This window comes from Dendrobates tinctorius, unplaced genomic scaffold, assembly GCF_039654945.1.
Source record: "Dendrobates tinctorius isolate UK_male_01 unplaced genomic scaffold, ASM3965494v1 ptg000138l, whole genome shotgun sequence".
Classification (NCBI taxonomy): domain Eukaryota; kingdom Metazoa; phylum Chordata; class Amphibia; order Anura; family Dendrobatidae; genus Dendrobates; species Dendrobates tinctorius.
In genome coordinates, this window is record NW_027361806.1 from 4,186,716 (window position 1) to 4,202,569 (window position 15,854).

At 45.3% G+C, this 15,854-nt stretch overlaps 1 protein-coding gene across 1 annotated transcript; it reads right to left on the reverse strand.

Annotated features, from left to right (window-relative positions):
• Positions 1-3,941: 3,941 nt before the first annotated feature.
• Positions 3,942-13,700, reverse strand: PRDX1 (peroxiredoxin 1). The gene is made up of 6 exons (XM_073544446.1): positions 13,566-13,700; positions 9,070-9,186; positions 8,242-8,395; positions 7,363-7,485; positions 7,034-7,164; positions 3,942-4,209 (listed from the first exon to the last, which is right to left on the reverse strand). Exons 2-6 carry the CDS (start codon positions 9,173-9,175, stop codon positions 4,124-4,126), a joined length of 600 nt encoding a protein of 199 aa, XP_073400547.1. The 5' UTR covers positions 9,176-9,186; positions 13,566-13,700; the 3' UTR covers positions 3,942-4,123.
• Positions 13,701-15,854: the final 2,154 nt, after the last annotated feature.

The window sequence follows — 15,854 nt, forward strand, 5'->3', positions numbered from 1 at the left end:
GTTCACATCTGGCTTTTTTTTTATATGCCAACTAAGGGTGGTTTCACAATAGCGTTTTAGGGCGCAGCAACAGCCTGCGCATGGCTGCTGCTAAGCCCCGCCCCCTGCCGCACGATGCTGCATGCGTCCTGCGTCCCCTATCTTTATCACTGAGGACACAGGGCGCATGCGTCCTTTTTGACGGTGCGCCAAACACAACCTGTTGCAATTTGGTTGCACTTGGCGCACCATCAAAAGGACGCATGTGCTGCCAAACGCATACTGCGCATGGCCTGCTTCCCCAGTGATAAAGATGGGGGATGCATGCAGTGTCATGTGCCTGTAGGCGGAGCTACTGGAGGAGGCAGGGGCGGGGCTTAGCGGCAGCCGTCGCTGCGCCCTGAAACGCTAATGTGAAACCACCCTAAAAGCTGCTCTTTACAGTATGAGATTTCAGAAATTTCCCACACGTGCTTGGTTTCCTTGACAGTTTTGATAACTGCCCCTTTATTACTCTGCAGCATGTCAGTTCTTTCAGTTATTGCAACTTTTTTTTATAACCATTAGGAAAGAGTCAGATGGGGATCACAACGCACAGCTTGGACTGGCCGGCGGCTCTCCCAACCTCAGTGTCTTGTAGTTTTATGCAGATGTCACGCTCAGGTCAGGAGAGCTGCCAGTCCGAGCTTTGCATTGTGGTCTCCATCAGTTAGTTATAGGCGGTGTAATTTTTCCCTTAGAATGCAACAATTCTGAAAAAGGCTTTTTGAATGCAGTTTTAAGCACACACAAAAAAAAGACTGCTGCATGTGAACATAGGCTTAAACCCTAGATTCTGCAGCGTAATCCCCTTACTGTTGGTAGCATTATAGCCCCTATTCCACAACTGTTCTAAGCCAAAATGTGGCAAGAACGGCTCAGACAAGGAGAGAAACCATCGTTCAGCATGACTCGGCTCATGAGGATTTTTCCAGGAACGGAAGAACAACAATTCCCTCTGCTGTGGAGGATAAGTTCAGTTACTAGTCTCAACTCCTTCACCCCTCAGTCTGTTTTCACCTTCATGACCAGGCTGAATTTTACATTTCTGAGCAGTATCCCTTTGTGCACATCTAGCAGGATGCAGCAGGCCTCCACTAATAAAGGCAAGGGGCAGCACAGGTGCAAACTACTGATAAAAACAACCACCCCACACCTACCAAACTATGGGCATCATCAATAGGCTGCAAGCCAGACACTTTGCATCACACTTACCTGTGTGACTGGCATCCTATGCAAGCCATAGCTATGTGCAATCTTGTCGGGTAGGTGTGGGGTTGCTGTTTATCAGTTTGCACCTGTGCTGCCCCTTGCCTTTATTAGTGGAGGCCTGCTGCATCCTGCTATATGTGCATTTGTCATCAGATAGGGTTTCGGGAAGGCCGTATCTTATGGTATGTGGCTTTTATTTTTTATGTTCGCAGTATCCTTTTGTGGTAATAACTCTGGAACATTGACAGATTTCACTAATTTTTTTTTCATGGCACATTGTAATTTTAGGTCAATATTTTTTGCATTTAGGTATGAGAATTTTTAAACAAGTTTTTTATGCCCTTAAACCAGATAGTTAGACAAAATAGTTAAAGGGGTTGTCCATTACTCAGACCTCTTCTTAAACTAAATGTTCAGCCCCAATAAAATAAAGCTTATACTCTTCCATGCCGGCACTCGCGGTCCCACAGCTGTGATGCGGTATTGTGACGCCGGCACCCAGTCAGCACTGACGTCACAGTTTCCACCTTCGTAAGAACTGAACATGAAGTGGAAGCCAGGCGGAGACAGCGATGCCATTGCTGATTGGGCGCTGATCACCACTTGTCATTCCACGGCACCGTATGGTAGGAGAGTATAGGCTTTATTTTATTGGGCCATAACCCCTTAGCATTTAGTTTCTCCTAGTAGTGTCTGCTTCACATTAGCATCTTTGTCATGAAGTTAGAAGAACTTATCCCATCAACAATTTCTCATTTTTCCAACAATTTACAACATTTTTATTTTGAGACACCAACATATTTGAAGTGGCTTTGGAGGGCCTATGACGCCATACCCAAAAGTGACATTTTAAAAACTCCACCCCTCCAACTCTTCAGCTGTTTCACAGGAATTAAAGCAACTTAGGAAGGGGAAAAAAAAAAAAATTTTCCCCAAATTGTGCATTTTCACAGGATAGGACAAATTGCCCAACAAGTAGTGTAGTGCAGTTCGTCTTCTGAGTGCACCAATACCCCATACGCGTGGAGGACTGTTTGGGTGCAGGGCTAGGACGGGGAGCATAACAATTTGCTGGAATCGAGCAGAATCAATCCATGTCACATTTGAAGAGCCACTGACATGCCAAAAAGTAACCCCCCCCCCGTTTTGGAAACCACAGCTCTTGAATTTGTTTAGGGGGTGCAGTGTGCTGTTTAAAACAGGATTGTATAACATTAGGCTGAGTGCATGGAAAAGTACCATTTTTTCACCAAAATGCTGCTTTCGGCCCAAGTTTAATTTTCAGAAAAGGTAATAGGAGGAAACAGTACAACTTCTCCTGAGTAGACATCCCATATATGGGGATTGGCAGAGCCCTGGAGGTGCCAGAGCAGCAGAAGCCCCACCTACATGACCTCATTTTACAAACTGCCTCAATGAATTCTCCAGGTGCAGTGATATATTGACACCACAGGTGTGACAATTTTATACCATTGGGTGGTGAAGATACATTTTTTACAGCTAGTGTTTTAGCCCCAAGTTTTGTTTTTTTGTTTTTTTTTTTGAGAGAAAAAAAAAACTGCAGATTTAGCCCCAGATTTTACATTTTTTTCACTCTGGGAAATGGGCTAAAATGACAATTTGTCCCACAATTTCTGCTGAATGTATAAATATGAATGCTGAATACAGAATGCTGAATGTGTGGCTGTACAGTACTACTCAGTCCTTCCGAAGTCTCTCTGTATTTTTGCCTCCTGGAGCGCAGATTTTCCTTGAATAGTTTGCAGATTCCATATAAAGTGATAGAAAAGCAGAATCCCCCTCAAGTGACCCCATTTTGGAAATTCTACCCCTTTGGGAGTTTATCTACAGGTGTAATGATGGTTTTGACTCCATGGGCATTTTCCAGAAACAAGCAGCAGTGGATGTTGGAGTGAAAACTGCCAACTGTTGTTGTGACCAGCCAGCAATTCTGGAGACATGCACCAATAAATTAGGTGGGCTCATCACTACAGAAGTGCACAAGACTGGCCGACGGCACCTTTATGCATGCCTAAAGACAATGAACACCACCAGATCAAGAGCCATATGGCATCCACAGTGCCTCCATCTGCCTCTTTTTAGAGGCCTTTTCCACCAAGGGTCTGTTTGAATCACATTTCAGAGATTTACATGAAAACCCCTGAGTAAGTGCTCAATGTAGAGTGCAGGATAAACACAAGTTGGGCCTTACTGCGATCCTTGGGTGGCAGATGAACAAGACAGCAGGTGAGTTTTATTTTTTTAATCACTTTATATTCTGATTTTTGGTAACCAGAATTAACAAAATCCAGCATTTTTTGTTTGTGTGGGGGGAGGGAAACTTGAGGCAGTTTTATTCTTTGGGCCAGTATGACTACAGCGATACCACTTTATGTTTTGATGCCTTTACACAAGTTGTATAGTAATTTGCACCACTGTATTCTGGGAGCTATAACCATTTTTCCGCTAATGGAGCTGTATGGCGGCTTGTTTTTACGGGACAAGAAGTTTCCAATTTTATTTACATTTTTTGGATTGCTTTATTCCACTTTTAGTGGTATGGAGGAAAAAAAAAAAAAAAAAAACCCATGGGTCCCCCCCCCCCCCCAAAAAAAAAAACACAACATATTAGCCAGCCTAAAATTACTGCAGTAGCCAAACTGAAAGTGGCGAGAAGCCCAACCACCGTGCACAGAACGACAGACACCAGCTCATTCAAAAGAAATTTTAATTTGTCTTTACAAAAAGTTGCCAGTCGTCAGTGACAAGGAGTGTTACAACACAGACGTAATGCCAAGCTGCAGACGGGCACCATATTAGAAGAGGATCCTAATACATTAAACATGTTATATGGAGATGAGGCCCCAACTACAATGGGCAGCACCTCCTGCCTTTATGTCTGCCTGGAGAAAAACTCCTTGCTCTTCTCGACGTCAGGCTTGATGGTGTCACTTCCAGGCTTCCATCCTGCAGGGCAGACTAAAAAAAATAAAAAAAAAGTGTAAGAGGTTACATCAGGAGAATCACAATACAAGATTCTGCAAAATTGAATAGTCGGCCCAGGAATATGGAAAACTGAATTACTGCAACTTTAAATGGTCACTTCCTGATTTAAAGCACTCCATCAAAATTTGTATCCTCTTAACATATTACAGTCATCACATTATGTAGCGCTATGTACTTAAGGTACTGTCACACTTAGCGACGTACCAGCGATATGACGCGGTCAGGATTCCTGGTACATCACTAAGTGGTCGCTAGTGAGCTGCCACACAGGCAGATCTCACCAGCGACATCGCAGGGGACAGGGGTCGCTACTTACCTGTCAGGCGCAGCGATCCTGCGTCCTCCCATCTGGCTCCACACTAGTCTCTCCACAGGAAGCTGACGAGAAGCGGTCCTGAACGTTCTCTCGCGATCAGCAATAACCAGCGGGGGAGCGGGTTGTAGGTAAGTATCAGACACAGCGATATCGCTAGCAATATCGCTATAACATCACAAGTTATAGTGATATTGCTTAGTGTGACAGTACCTTTACATACAATTGCTCATTTTGCCTTTCTACCCAGTTAATGCTTCCTGTTTCTACATAGAGCAGAGAAGAGTCTTGTCCCTGCATTTATCATTCTGCTGTTAAACTCCTGACCCAGCTGCTCTGCTCCTCCCCCTGTCAGGGAGTTTTGCACTGACTTATGCAGAGAAAATTGACCTCCTGTTTCTACATAGAGCCTAGAAGGATTCTAGTCAGTCCTAATGAAAAAAAAAGTTAGCGGGTAGAAAGTCAAAATGAGCAGTTGTAAGGGTATGTGCAGATGTACAGCAATTAGCAGCGCTTTGGAAGTAGCACATGTTCACTGTGTCATAGGCGCTACCGTCTATTGAATGCAGGTGATGCCGTATGTGTTAGTTGAACGGTGCAGATTCACTGCGTCCAATACATTGCATGGGTGATATTTATCTTGTGGAGGCTCGAGTCTCCGCAAGATAGACATGCTGCGGTCTGGAAAGATGCTCCACATGTCCATCTCTGTGGGTGAGCCACAGACATCTCTGGACATACAGTGGACATGGCATGTCTCAAAATCCTATCCACTATGCTGAAACATCTGGCTGCTGCGCGATTAGTGTCCAACCTGCAGCATTTACCGACCATGTGCACAGCTATAGAATGAGGATGGCAATATATTGAGAATAAGACTTGATGGAAGGAGGAGAGCTGCTTTAAGATCTGCTTGCGGTCATGAAAGGAGATCCATTTATAGTGAAGATCGCTTGTTCCCAGTCTGGATGTAATTTGGGGGATTTTTTTTTTTATGCCCAGTTTACATAGTCGATGGGTATAACCTAAAAGGATCCGAACAAGCAGAATTGTGCCGCTGTGGCACTGGGCTCACAGGATCATATAGAAACTGGATAGAGTTGTAACAAACCATCAGCATGTGGCATTTAGCCTTGGACTAGAAGTAGTGATCTGTTCACTGACAGCAAGCAGAGATCTTTATCATTTTAAAGGAAAGTAAACAGGCCATTGGATAGTTATGTTGTACAGGACAGAGGACTGGGCGGCCATATGTCACACAGATTACCAGGGACATGCATCACAAGATTTATTCCCATCTGTTACAAGTGTCAGGTATGGAGGCCATTCCCCATTTTTGTCCTCACAGCTCCTGAGCAGGTTGGGTTTAGTACAGCACCTAGAATGGCCAGTGGTGTGCCCTCTACTGGAGGGGTGCATGCCGCTTCTGAGTGATCACACATCCATCATGGAGATGGGGGGGATGTCCACTACTGAACACCCTTCTTATATGCTAGAGACCCCACAATCTCTTGGCATTGCTTCTCATGAGTTCTGCAGATCCTCATTGCCCATGAGAGTCCCCAACAATCACTTGATGGTACCAATCTCCAGAAAGTATAGTTTGTTTTTTCATTTGGTGGGCTTTAGCATTTAAGTAGTGATGAATTTTTATATTTTTATTTGACCGTCCCAGACCTCCAGAGGCTGCAACCAAAGATGTCCCAACCGTCCAATACAGGCTGCTCTATAGATGGGACCCAGCCAGATTCTCCCCCACACAAGCCCCTCTACTATTTAGTAAAATAGATCCAACGCTTCTATCAGGAGACAGATCTTTTTTAGGCCACATTCACATGCATCAGATTTTGCAAAAACTGGCCATAAGGATAATTTTGCATAGGAAAAAGCAGTTTCACCTGGAAGTCTGAGTGATTTACCGGTTCCTTGCGCCAAATGCTGCAGGATGACCGCTTGTGCGAGAATGAAGCCTACAGGATTTTTTTTTTTTTTTTTTTTATGAAAGTCAGGTCAGTAAACTTTTACAACTTTGTTCCAATTCTTCCCCATTTGCTGTCAGTGACTAAGAATTATTTTTTTGGTCTCAAAGTGGCAAGAGTTTCCATTCCGCAGACTGGGACAGAGATTGATCATTTAGGATTTATGGTCCATTTTTTTTTAGTTAGTGGCCGTTACCCCATCAGACTGTCTGGTACTTCACACACCGCCGGAGCTGGAAGAATGAGAGTTTCTGGAGGTACAGGCTTTATTCCAAGATCGGTACTGTGCGCCGTTACACCCATCCTCACGCAGAGCTACGCAAGTAAAGCCTAAAGTACACCCCACAGTATCCCCTATAAAAATCACTGCAAACATGCAGCTAATCATGGGTGGGAAGGTCCTGACTGTAGAGCTGGGGGGGGGGGGGTCCCTCTGCCTATATCTGTAGGGGCTTTATAAGTAGATCCCACCCAGTCCGCTGCTCGACAGGCACGGACCACTCACCTTCTCCATACTTGTCTGTGTGCTGGAAGGCCTGAACCAGCCGTAGGGTCTCGTCTACACTGCGGCCGACGGACATATCGTTAATGGTGATCTGACGCAGGATCCCCCTATCATCCACTATGAAGAGGCCTCTGGACCAGAGAGAACAGTAAGGAGAGGGTTACACAAGACATGTAGTAGTGGTACCACCTTATATTAACTCCTCTTAGAGGAGACTGATCTCAGACACTTTTAGAGATTGCTGCAGGTCTGGCTACCAAAACCCAAAGCAAGACTAGCCCCAGCAGCACAGCTGCTGCAGAACAGCGGACACCTGATGTTCCTCTTACCTATAGGCAATTCCCTCGTCTTCCTTGAGAACACCGAAGTCTATAGAGATTGTGCGCAGAGTGTCGGCTACTAGGGGGATGTTCATGGGGCCTAGACCTCCCTCCTTCCTAGAACTGTTGGTCCTGGGTAGCAAAAAATAAAACTGGAAATGACAAAGGTCTGAAGATGCAGAAAACAAAAATGTTACAAGAAGAGGTGTGTAGTGACCAATCAGTGAAGCCACAAGTGGTTACATGCACACTAACTGTAGACAAAACAATTACTTTTACTGATAGCAAGTAAATAGCCTGGAGAAGATACGAAACAGTGCTGGAACGCGGACAGCTATGAGGGTCATTCCCAAAATAACAAAGTTATCCCCAATCTTATGGATAGGAGTCAACTTGCTGGTTTCTGGGATACCCAGCGATCTTAAGAAGAGCATTCTGCATCTCCAGGAACAGGCAGTGCAGAGCCCAGACCTGAACGGAGCAGATCTGCACATGTTTAGGTTCTGCTCCATTATGGGCAGCATGGTGGCTCAGTGGATGGCACTGCAGCCTTGCACCCCTGGAGTCCTGGGTTCAAATCCCACCAAGGACAATATCTGCAAGGAGTTTGTATGCTCTCCCCGTGTTTGCGTGGGTTTCTTCCCACATTCCAGAGACATACCGATAAGAAATTTAGATTGTGAGCCCCATCGGGGACAGTGATGATAATGTGTGCAAACTGTAAAGCGCTGCAGAATATGTTAGCGCTATATAAATAAAGATTATGGATAACTTCCAGGAGTAGTCAGTTACTTTCACAAGAGTGACACCAACCTTGTGTTAGAGCATGCACGTCAGCATCATCTAGACATCCAGAAGTCAAACACAGCACTTCACCATTCAACTTACCAGGCTAAGTGGGAGAACTGAGAGTCCACCGACGCAGCGATGACCTCACAGTTTAATTTCTTAAACTCCTCCACACGATCACTGAAAGCGATGATCTCCGTGGGGCAGACGAATGTGAAGTCCAAGGGGTAGAAGAAAAACACAACATACTTTCCTACAGAGGGAAGACAACTTAGATTACTTCTGCCCACTAGGTGGCGCCATCGGCAATGTACGCTGCTCTGCGCTCTTTGGGAAACTAGCAGGGTTAAGATCAGACCGGCATTGTGACACCCGGGGCAGCCAGATCTGGAAATTGTGAACATGACTGGCTCTGTATTCCCATCGATATAGGGGACAACCTGACACTTCTATGCACTGATCTGGCCCTTACACTGGACAAGGCCAGCACATACTGCATCTCTCCCCCCCCCCCAACCTGCAATGCAGGTGAAAAAATAGCCAATCTGCAAACACTGGGTCTGTGTGCACTTGAGCCACCATTCTATGTACTGGAATAACTGGTAAATTCCCCCTTGACAGCTATTTTTGGTCTGTATGGGGGAAGGGGACCGACAGCTCCTGTGCACCATTCCAAGATTTGAGCTCAGGTCGTCTGAGCGGGATCAACTTAAACTCTGCTTTATACTATGCCCCTCATATGAGGGCAATCATTGGGATGAGGCAGGTCCTCAACTGGGTCCAGCCCCTAGTAATCCATGGCAGATATCACAGCCATAAAGCCACATTTATGTCGCATGCACTAAGGGAAGGATCCATGGTCAGGGACAAGTCTATTTCCACCAGTTGCTGCCCATTTACTGTATTAACTCTTCACAATCCACGCACCTCTGTAGTCCGAGAGCTTCAGTTCTTTGAATTGTCCACCAGGCATCAGAGCTTTTGCTTTGAAGTCAGGAGCGAGTTTACCAATCTTAGCGTTTCCGGCAGACATGACGACTTAATCTAGAAAAAAAAAAAAAAAACGAACAAACAATTGTGATATATAAATTAAATCCAATTCACGCCATAATTGAAGAGTCAGCGCTGAAATAATCTTCATAAAAAAAATAAAGTCTGCCAAGTTAATAGGGAACATGTAACCCAAGGATGAAAATAAGAGGAAGCAGCTGAAGTTTCAAGATGTAAAGCCACGCTCCAGCCTGGACACAGAAGAGAGAATTAATTATCTCCTACAGCATCACTGAAAACCAGATCTTGGGGGGCATTTACAGACACAGCACTCACCAACATAAGTGAATGGCAGCTATAACCAGAGCAACACATGGTTTATTAACCAGGATTCTCCAGCAGTCAGGAATGTGCAGACCCTTCATTACTGGTATTTTGTACTTTACACTGGACACATTCACTCTGCAGGGGGTGAGTGCTTTATGGTCCATGTATATATGCACCCCCCCTTCCTGTATACATTCATCTCCAGCAACCAGGGCTGTGGAGTCGGTAAGCCAAACCTGTGACTCCGACTCCTCAATTTCCCTTACACCGACTCCGACTACCACACATATTGCTTATATTTAAGTGAAAAATTTATTGTAGTACAATGTGAACCTCAGACATTTAATCATTTTTATGATCCAATCAAGATATTTAGATAGAACAGAATATATATTGGTGTACTACCCAGTTTTCATTCTTTTTGGTACAGATACGATATGGATAGACAGAGCAGATTTCTAATCTGCTTTTGCTATTGAAAACATTATCTATGAGCTCAAAAACCTTTCAGGTGATGCAGTTTTTTAAAAAGATGATCAGCTTTTGCAGCTGAAAAACGTATCCTCAAAAAACACAGGAAAAACGCTGTGTGTGAATGTAGCCTTAGATCAGGAATAGAACAGCCATTTATAGGACATTTCATAACTTTCCCAAACTCCTATGAAAAAATATTCAGCACATCCTGCATTGAATTACTGTACCCAATTTATTATATATTTTAGGAGTCGGACCCGGTCCATTTTATACCGACTCCAACTCCACCAAAATGAGCACCGACTCCGACTCCACAGCCCTGCCAGCAACAGTCAACAAGTTGTAGATACAATCTCTAGGTCACTATTGGAAAAATGCATTGTGTCTGGCTGTAGACATTACACAGCTGTCAGCCATAATATAGACCCCCCCTCCTGGAGGTTTATATACAGTCCCTTTCCCAGGACCCTCTTAAGCCCCCGTTACACACTGCGATATCGCTAGCAATATCGCTGTAAAGTCACCGATTTTGTGACGTTATAGCGATATCGCTGCACGTGATACTTGCCTCCGACCGGCTCCCCCGCTGGTTATCGCTGATCGCGCGAGAAGCTGCTGGACCATTCCTCGTCGTCAGCTTCCTGCTGTGACGAGCGATGCGTGGAGCCGGGCGGGAGGACGCAGGATCGCCTCGTCTGACAGGTAAGTAGCGATCCCCGTCCCCAGCTATGTCGCTGGTGAGATCTGCCTGTGTGGCAGCTCACTAGCGACCACCTAACGATGCACCAGCGATCCTGACCGCGTCATATTGCTGGTGAGTCGCTAGGTGTAACGGTACTCTTATTCTCTGTAATCTGGTGTTAGATGGTTCCTGTTGTGTTGCACCAGAGATGCCCCTCCATAAATCATAGGCAAGAGAAGATTCTGGGAAAGGTATGGAAAGTCATGGCGCAAATGTTCAGCATTTTGAGAATTGTAGTTTTGTGAAAAATAAGCAATGTACTGATATGATACAGATTGTGGGACAGGAGTCGTGGATTTGACACCAAGAACCAATGTTAAGTTGGATCCTTGCAGAATCAAAATGTGAAGCGTCAGCGCTGGTGGTAATTGCAGTTCATGCATTTCATGCCGCATACGAAGTCATTCATTAACTTAAACCTACAGGCAAGGTTCACGTCTTACACCTTTACATAATCTAAGCATCAGTATTGGCTTTCTCGATTCCAAAGGGCGAACACAAAACCTGACCCGGGCCTGGACACACCAGTGAGTGGGGTCTTGTGGACGCAAGTGAGAAGTAAATGGAAAAAGCACCAAGAAAAGATAAAAGTTGAAACCCCCCTTTAAGTTTTGAGCTAGTCCTACCAAAATGTTGTGAAACCTTGTGTTTCACTTCTTCACGATCTGCTTAATGTAAAATCCTATAGGGGCGAGCAAACCATACAGATTTATCAATATCCATAGAATAAAGTCATAAATACCCAACAGATCATGAAGCAGAGAAGGCCTGACCTGCCAATAATATGCCAAGGTCTAGGATCAGACGTCTCTACAATGCAGCAGTGATAGCACGACTAGCCGAGGAGGAATTTCCTGACCAAGGCCACATGCACATTTGATTCGTCTTATACAACCAAGTCCCGCCCCCCCATTTTTTAGGATCCAGTTCTATTTTACTGATCAGAAGTGTGTGCCTTGATAGCAAGAAAAATTTCTGTTCCCTTATAGCAACCAGAGGTGCGTCCTACTCATGAGGTGTAGACAGAACAATGAACAGTTGGAAAAGGTTTCTCCAAGTGGAATTATGTAACATAATTGCCTGTATGTAAACAGCATTTACCCCCCAGGGAGATAACGCTCTAATCTCCCCCAGGAGCCATCAGTCACAATGTAAACTGAAGCTAGCACCTTGTACACCTCTAATCCTCGCTCCAGGAATCAGTGTTACACTTCATATTCAGTTACCAATAGTCAAAAGGTAGGAAGATAATCCAGACACAGCCAAGAACTGGCCAGATCCGATACTGGCTATAGTCCCGCACACGTGGCTGACAATACTACACGGATATAGTGTAACTGTACTATAGACATCACTGATAACCCAGAGACCATACTATATAAACACATCCTGATACAATGTAGCAGCCGTGGTGTTTATAAACAATATTAGACACAGTGTAACTGAGCGCCCCAGTGACCTCGCTGCAGACCATGAAGGGAATGCCTCAATCCAAGCTTCCTGCCAAATTCAGTGTCATCAGCATCACTGGAACCAAGTATCTGTAGTGAGCCAATAGTGGCAGCGTTATCACTAGATGGAGTGGGCCCCGGCACAGACCCCCCAATACTCACTATACAAGCAAATACCATGCAGTGTAGCAAGGTGCAGTCTGCATCCCCTCCCCCACAGGTGGTGACTCATGGAATGCCATATAGTAATTAATTATACATCAAACACTGGGGGGGTGTAGACTTTGACAATGACCCTGGAGTCAGGCAACACATACCCCACCCATTTGGAAGCCTCTTATCTGCCGGCTAGTTTTATAGGGCAAATATCCGGATGCAGATTCTTCCGGGCAAAAAACTTGCCTCTTGAGAGTACAGGAGGGTCTGCAGACACTGCAACCCCCAACATGCTCTGAGTGTAACGTACAGCGAGCGGCAGCTCCACAACAGGCGGAGGGCTGTATAGTAGCCAGAGATCGGATACAAGTCAGTAATGTAACTAATCCATATTATACACAGGAGAGGAGGGAGCGGACAGTGACGGTATATACACAAGACTCCTTCCTACTATGGAAGAGATGGTGGCATATAGGAGGTGTGACTGTGGAGAGAATATATATATATATATATATATATACACATACACACACACTATAGATGACAGGTCAGTAATATACACTGTACAGTAGACATACGACTGTAGTACGAGGGCCACGCCAGCTCTTCCTGTATACGAGTATTTAGTATGAGGGTCCCAGGTCTCCAGTATACACAGGGCAGATTAGTGCACACTATACAGGGACACATGTGACTATATGGGGTGAGGGCTCTTCCTATATACAGGTGATCAGTATATAGCGTGAAGGTCGTAGTTCTCCATATACACAGGACAGGTCGTTGTTTTTATATAGGAGACATGGCAGTATATAGGGAGGTCACATGTCTCCGGATATATAGGAGAGACTACAGTATATAGAGTGGGGGTCCCGATATACAGGTTAGTATATAGGAGACGCCACTGTCTATTGGGGGAGGTGACATTTCTCCCTATATACAGGACGCTATTATAGAGGAAGCTGAGCCACAAATCACTCCGCTCATTCCTGCGGATGTCACAACACACAGGAGCAGCAGCAGGGAGGGGGGTCGGTGGGGATGATGGAGGACTGACATCATTAACCCCCCGTGCGCCGGCCCGCGCCTGTAGACTGGAAGCAGCGCGGAGGTCGCAGCGCCGGACTGTCAGCTCTTTGTGCGGAGACTTCGCCTTCTTTGCGCCAGGACAGGTGCAAACACGGCGCCGAGTGCGGGAGGGGAGACGGAAGAGCAGCAGCGAGGGTCCCGGGGAAGACGGAAACCTCCCCATCTCCTGACGGTGCGTGCCCCGGGGCGCCACTTACGGTGCGGGTCTCAGGGTGGCCGGTGCAGCAGCAGGCGGAGGAGACGGGAGAAGCGGCGGGAGCTCCTTATATCCTGCTGATGTCTGGTCCCGCCCCCCGCGAGGCTCCGCCCCCTCTGCAGAGCATCCCTCTCGGCTTCCTCTGCTTCTCCTACAATAGCGCTACTGCAGAGCATCCCACCTTCTTCCAGCTGCAGCCTATGAAGATTATTTCACCCTTGTCTTCTTGTGGCAGAGCATCTCTTTCTTCCAGCTGTATAATATCTCCCCCCAGGATGGACAGCCAAGACTCAAGCCCCCTGTGGGAGAACAGTGTGCGGACCCCATCTTTCTCCCCCTTTGTACAGGCATGGGTGGGTCGCATGTGCCTTATATCAAAGTCTATAGGGCAAAGCCGCATGCGACATGAAACGCAGCGACGGTTTCCCTGGGGCAGGTGTCCTCATTGCCAGCATTAGGCCGCGCCTGGCGCTCACATCTCCGCCGAGTTTGGGCTTTAATCCCCATAGATTGCTAGCTCTTGTGTCCCCACCTAGTGTTTGTATTGTCTGTGCTGCCCTGTAATGTCAGGTTTGGTTTGTACGTTTCCTATGAAGTATTAACTGTGGCGTAATATGCCGGCATTATATAAATTAAGATTGTTATTATTAATGCAATCGTCCCATGAAGGGGGTAACTTCCCTGGTGGTCTACAGTAGCAAAAAAGTTACTGCTAACATCCTCAGAGATCCAGGATATTAAATTGGTTAATTTCTAACATCCCTGGTGGTCTAGGGTACTGAAGATGATAATGCTAACATCCCTGGTGGTCTAGGGTACTGAGGAGGATAATGCTAACATCCCTGGTGGTCTATTGTACTAAAGGGGATAATGCTAACATCCATGGTGGTCTAGGGTACTGAAGATGATAATGCTAACATCCCTGGTGGTCTAGGGTACAGAAGGGGATAAAGTTAACATCCATGGTGGTCTATTGTACTGAAGATGATAATGCTAACATCCCTGGTGGTCTAGGGTACAGAAGGGGATAATGATAACATCCATGGTGGTCTATTGTACTGAGGAGGATAATGCTAACATCCCTGGTGGTCTAGGGTACTGAACATCCCATGTATTACTGTAGTGACCACCTTTTGAATCTCCCTCCCCATTTTGCCCCACATTCATGATGAGATCTAACAAGATATTTCCAGACAGATACTAATATGGAGTAAACACCTCATGAAATACATTACACCAACAAAGTCTAGAAAACTATCAAAGGTGTAATATTGGTACGGACATCATGTTGGAAAAATCGCAAAGCAACAGAGAACACAAAAACACACTGCGACCAAGGATTCCAATACTATATAAATTTATGCAAAAATCAGTGCTTTATTAAATACAAGGGTATCTGGAGGGGAAGAGGTCCACCAAATGACACGTTAAAAGGGAAGTTCACCGGACATCTGGATGGTGATCATATTAATACACACATACATATATCCATTCTTAGGAAACCACAAATAGGATAATATTCATCTGATCAAAAAATATATTGCACATATCCCATATGGCCTAAGAGGAACTAAAAAGGCATGTAAAACCCGCATAGATAATTAATCATCCTTATGTAATATTACCAGATTATTAGGCGGGAGTATGTCCAGGAACATATGGGATATGTGCAATATATTTTTTGATCAGATGAATATCATCCTATTTGTGGTTTCCTAAGAATGGATATATGTATGTATATATTAATATGATCACCATCCAGATGTCCGGTGAACTTCCCTTTTAACGTGTCATTTGGTGGACCCCTTCCCCTCCAGATACTATCATAGTTAGATCGCTCTATGTTTCCTCTGTAAAATTGTCTATGCATTTGCCGTTGACGCTGACTGCTGCTGTCTCTTGGCCCTGCAGCTGTAGGGCCCTAGCAGGCAGATAAATATTGACTTCAACGCGGAATGAATCATTCCCACAGCGCTCACATTGTATCATGAAATGCCCAGGTAATATCACTCTGTGAGTGTCCCGAACTCTCCATATAATGTCATGCAGCGCACAATATAGGATATGGGAAAGGACCCATAGAGCTTCAAGTACTAGATATCCATCTGCTTAAAAGGGAACCTGACATCCCGATATTATACCCCTAACTAGTTCCATGTGTGTAATGGAATTTTAATGCTGATTAATTCCTTACTTTGCTAGTAGAACCTCATTTTAGAGAAATCCAGCGTTTAAATGTTATGCTAATGAGCTGCAAGTGCAGGAGAGGCCGGGCTCTGACACAAGAGTG

Excerpts from the sequence above, each read along its gene's own strand:
- PRDX1 (XM_073544446.1), bottom strand. The coding sequence starts at position 9,175 with ATGTCTGCCGGAAACGCTAAGATTGGTAAACTCGCTCCTGACTTCAAA. Across the intron at positions 8,396-9,069 it reads GAAGCTCTCGGACTACAGAG|GAAAGTATGTTGTGTTTTTC; the intron begins GTGCGTGGATTG and ends TTCCCTCTGTAG. Across the intron at positions 7,165-7,362 it reads GACGAGGGAATTGCCTATAG|AGGCCTCTTCATAGTGGATG; the intron begins GTAAGAGGAACA and ends TCTCTGGTCCAG.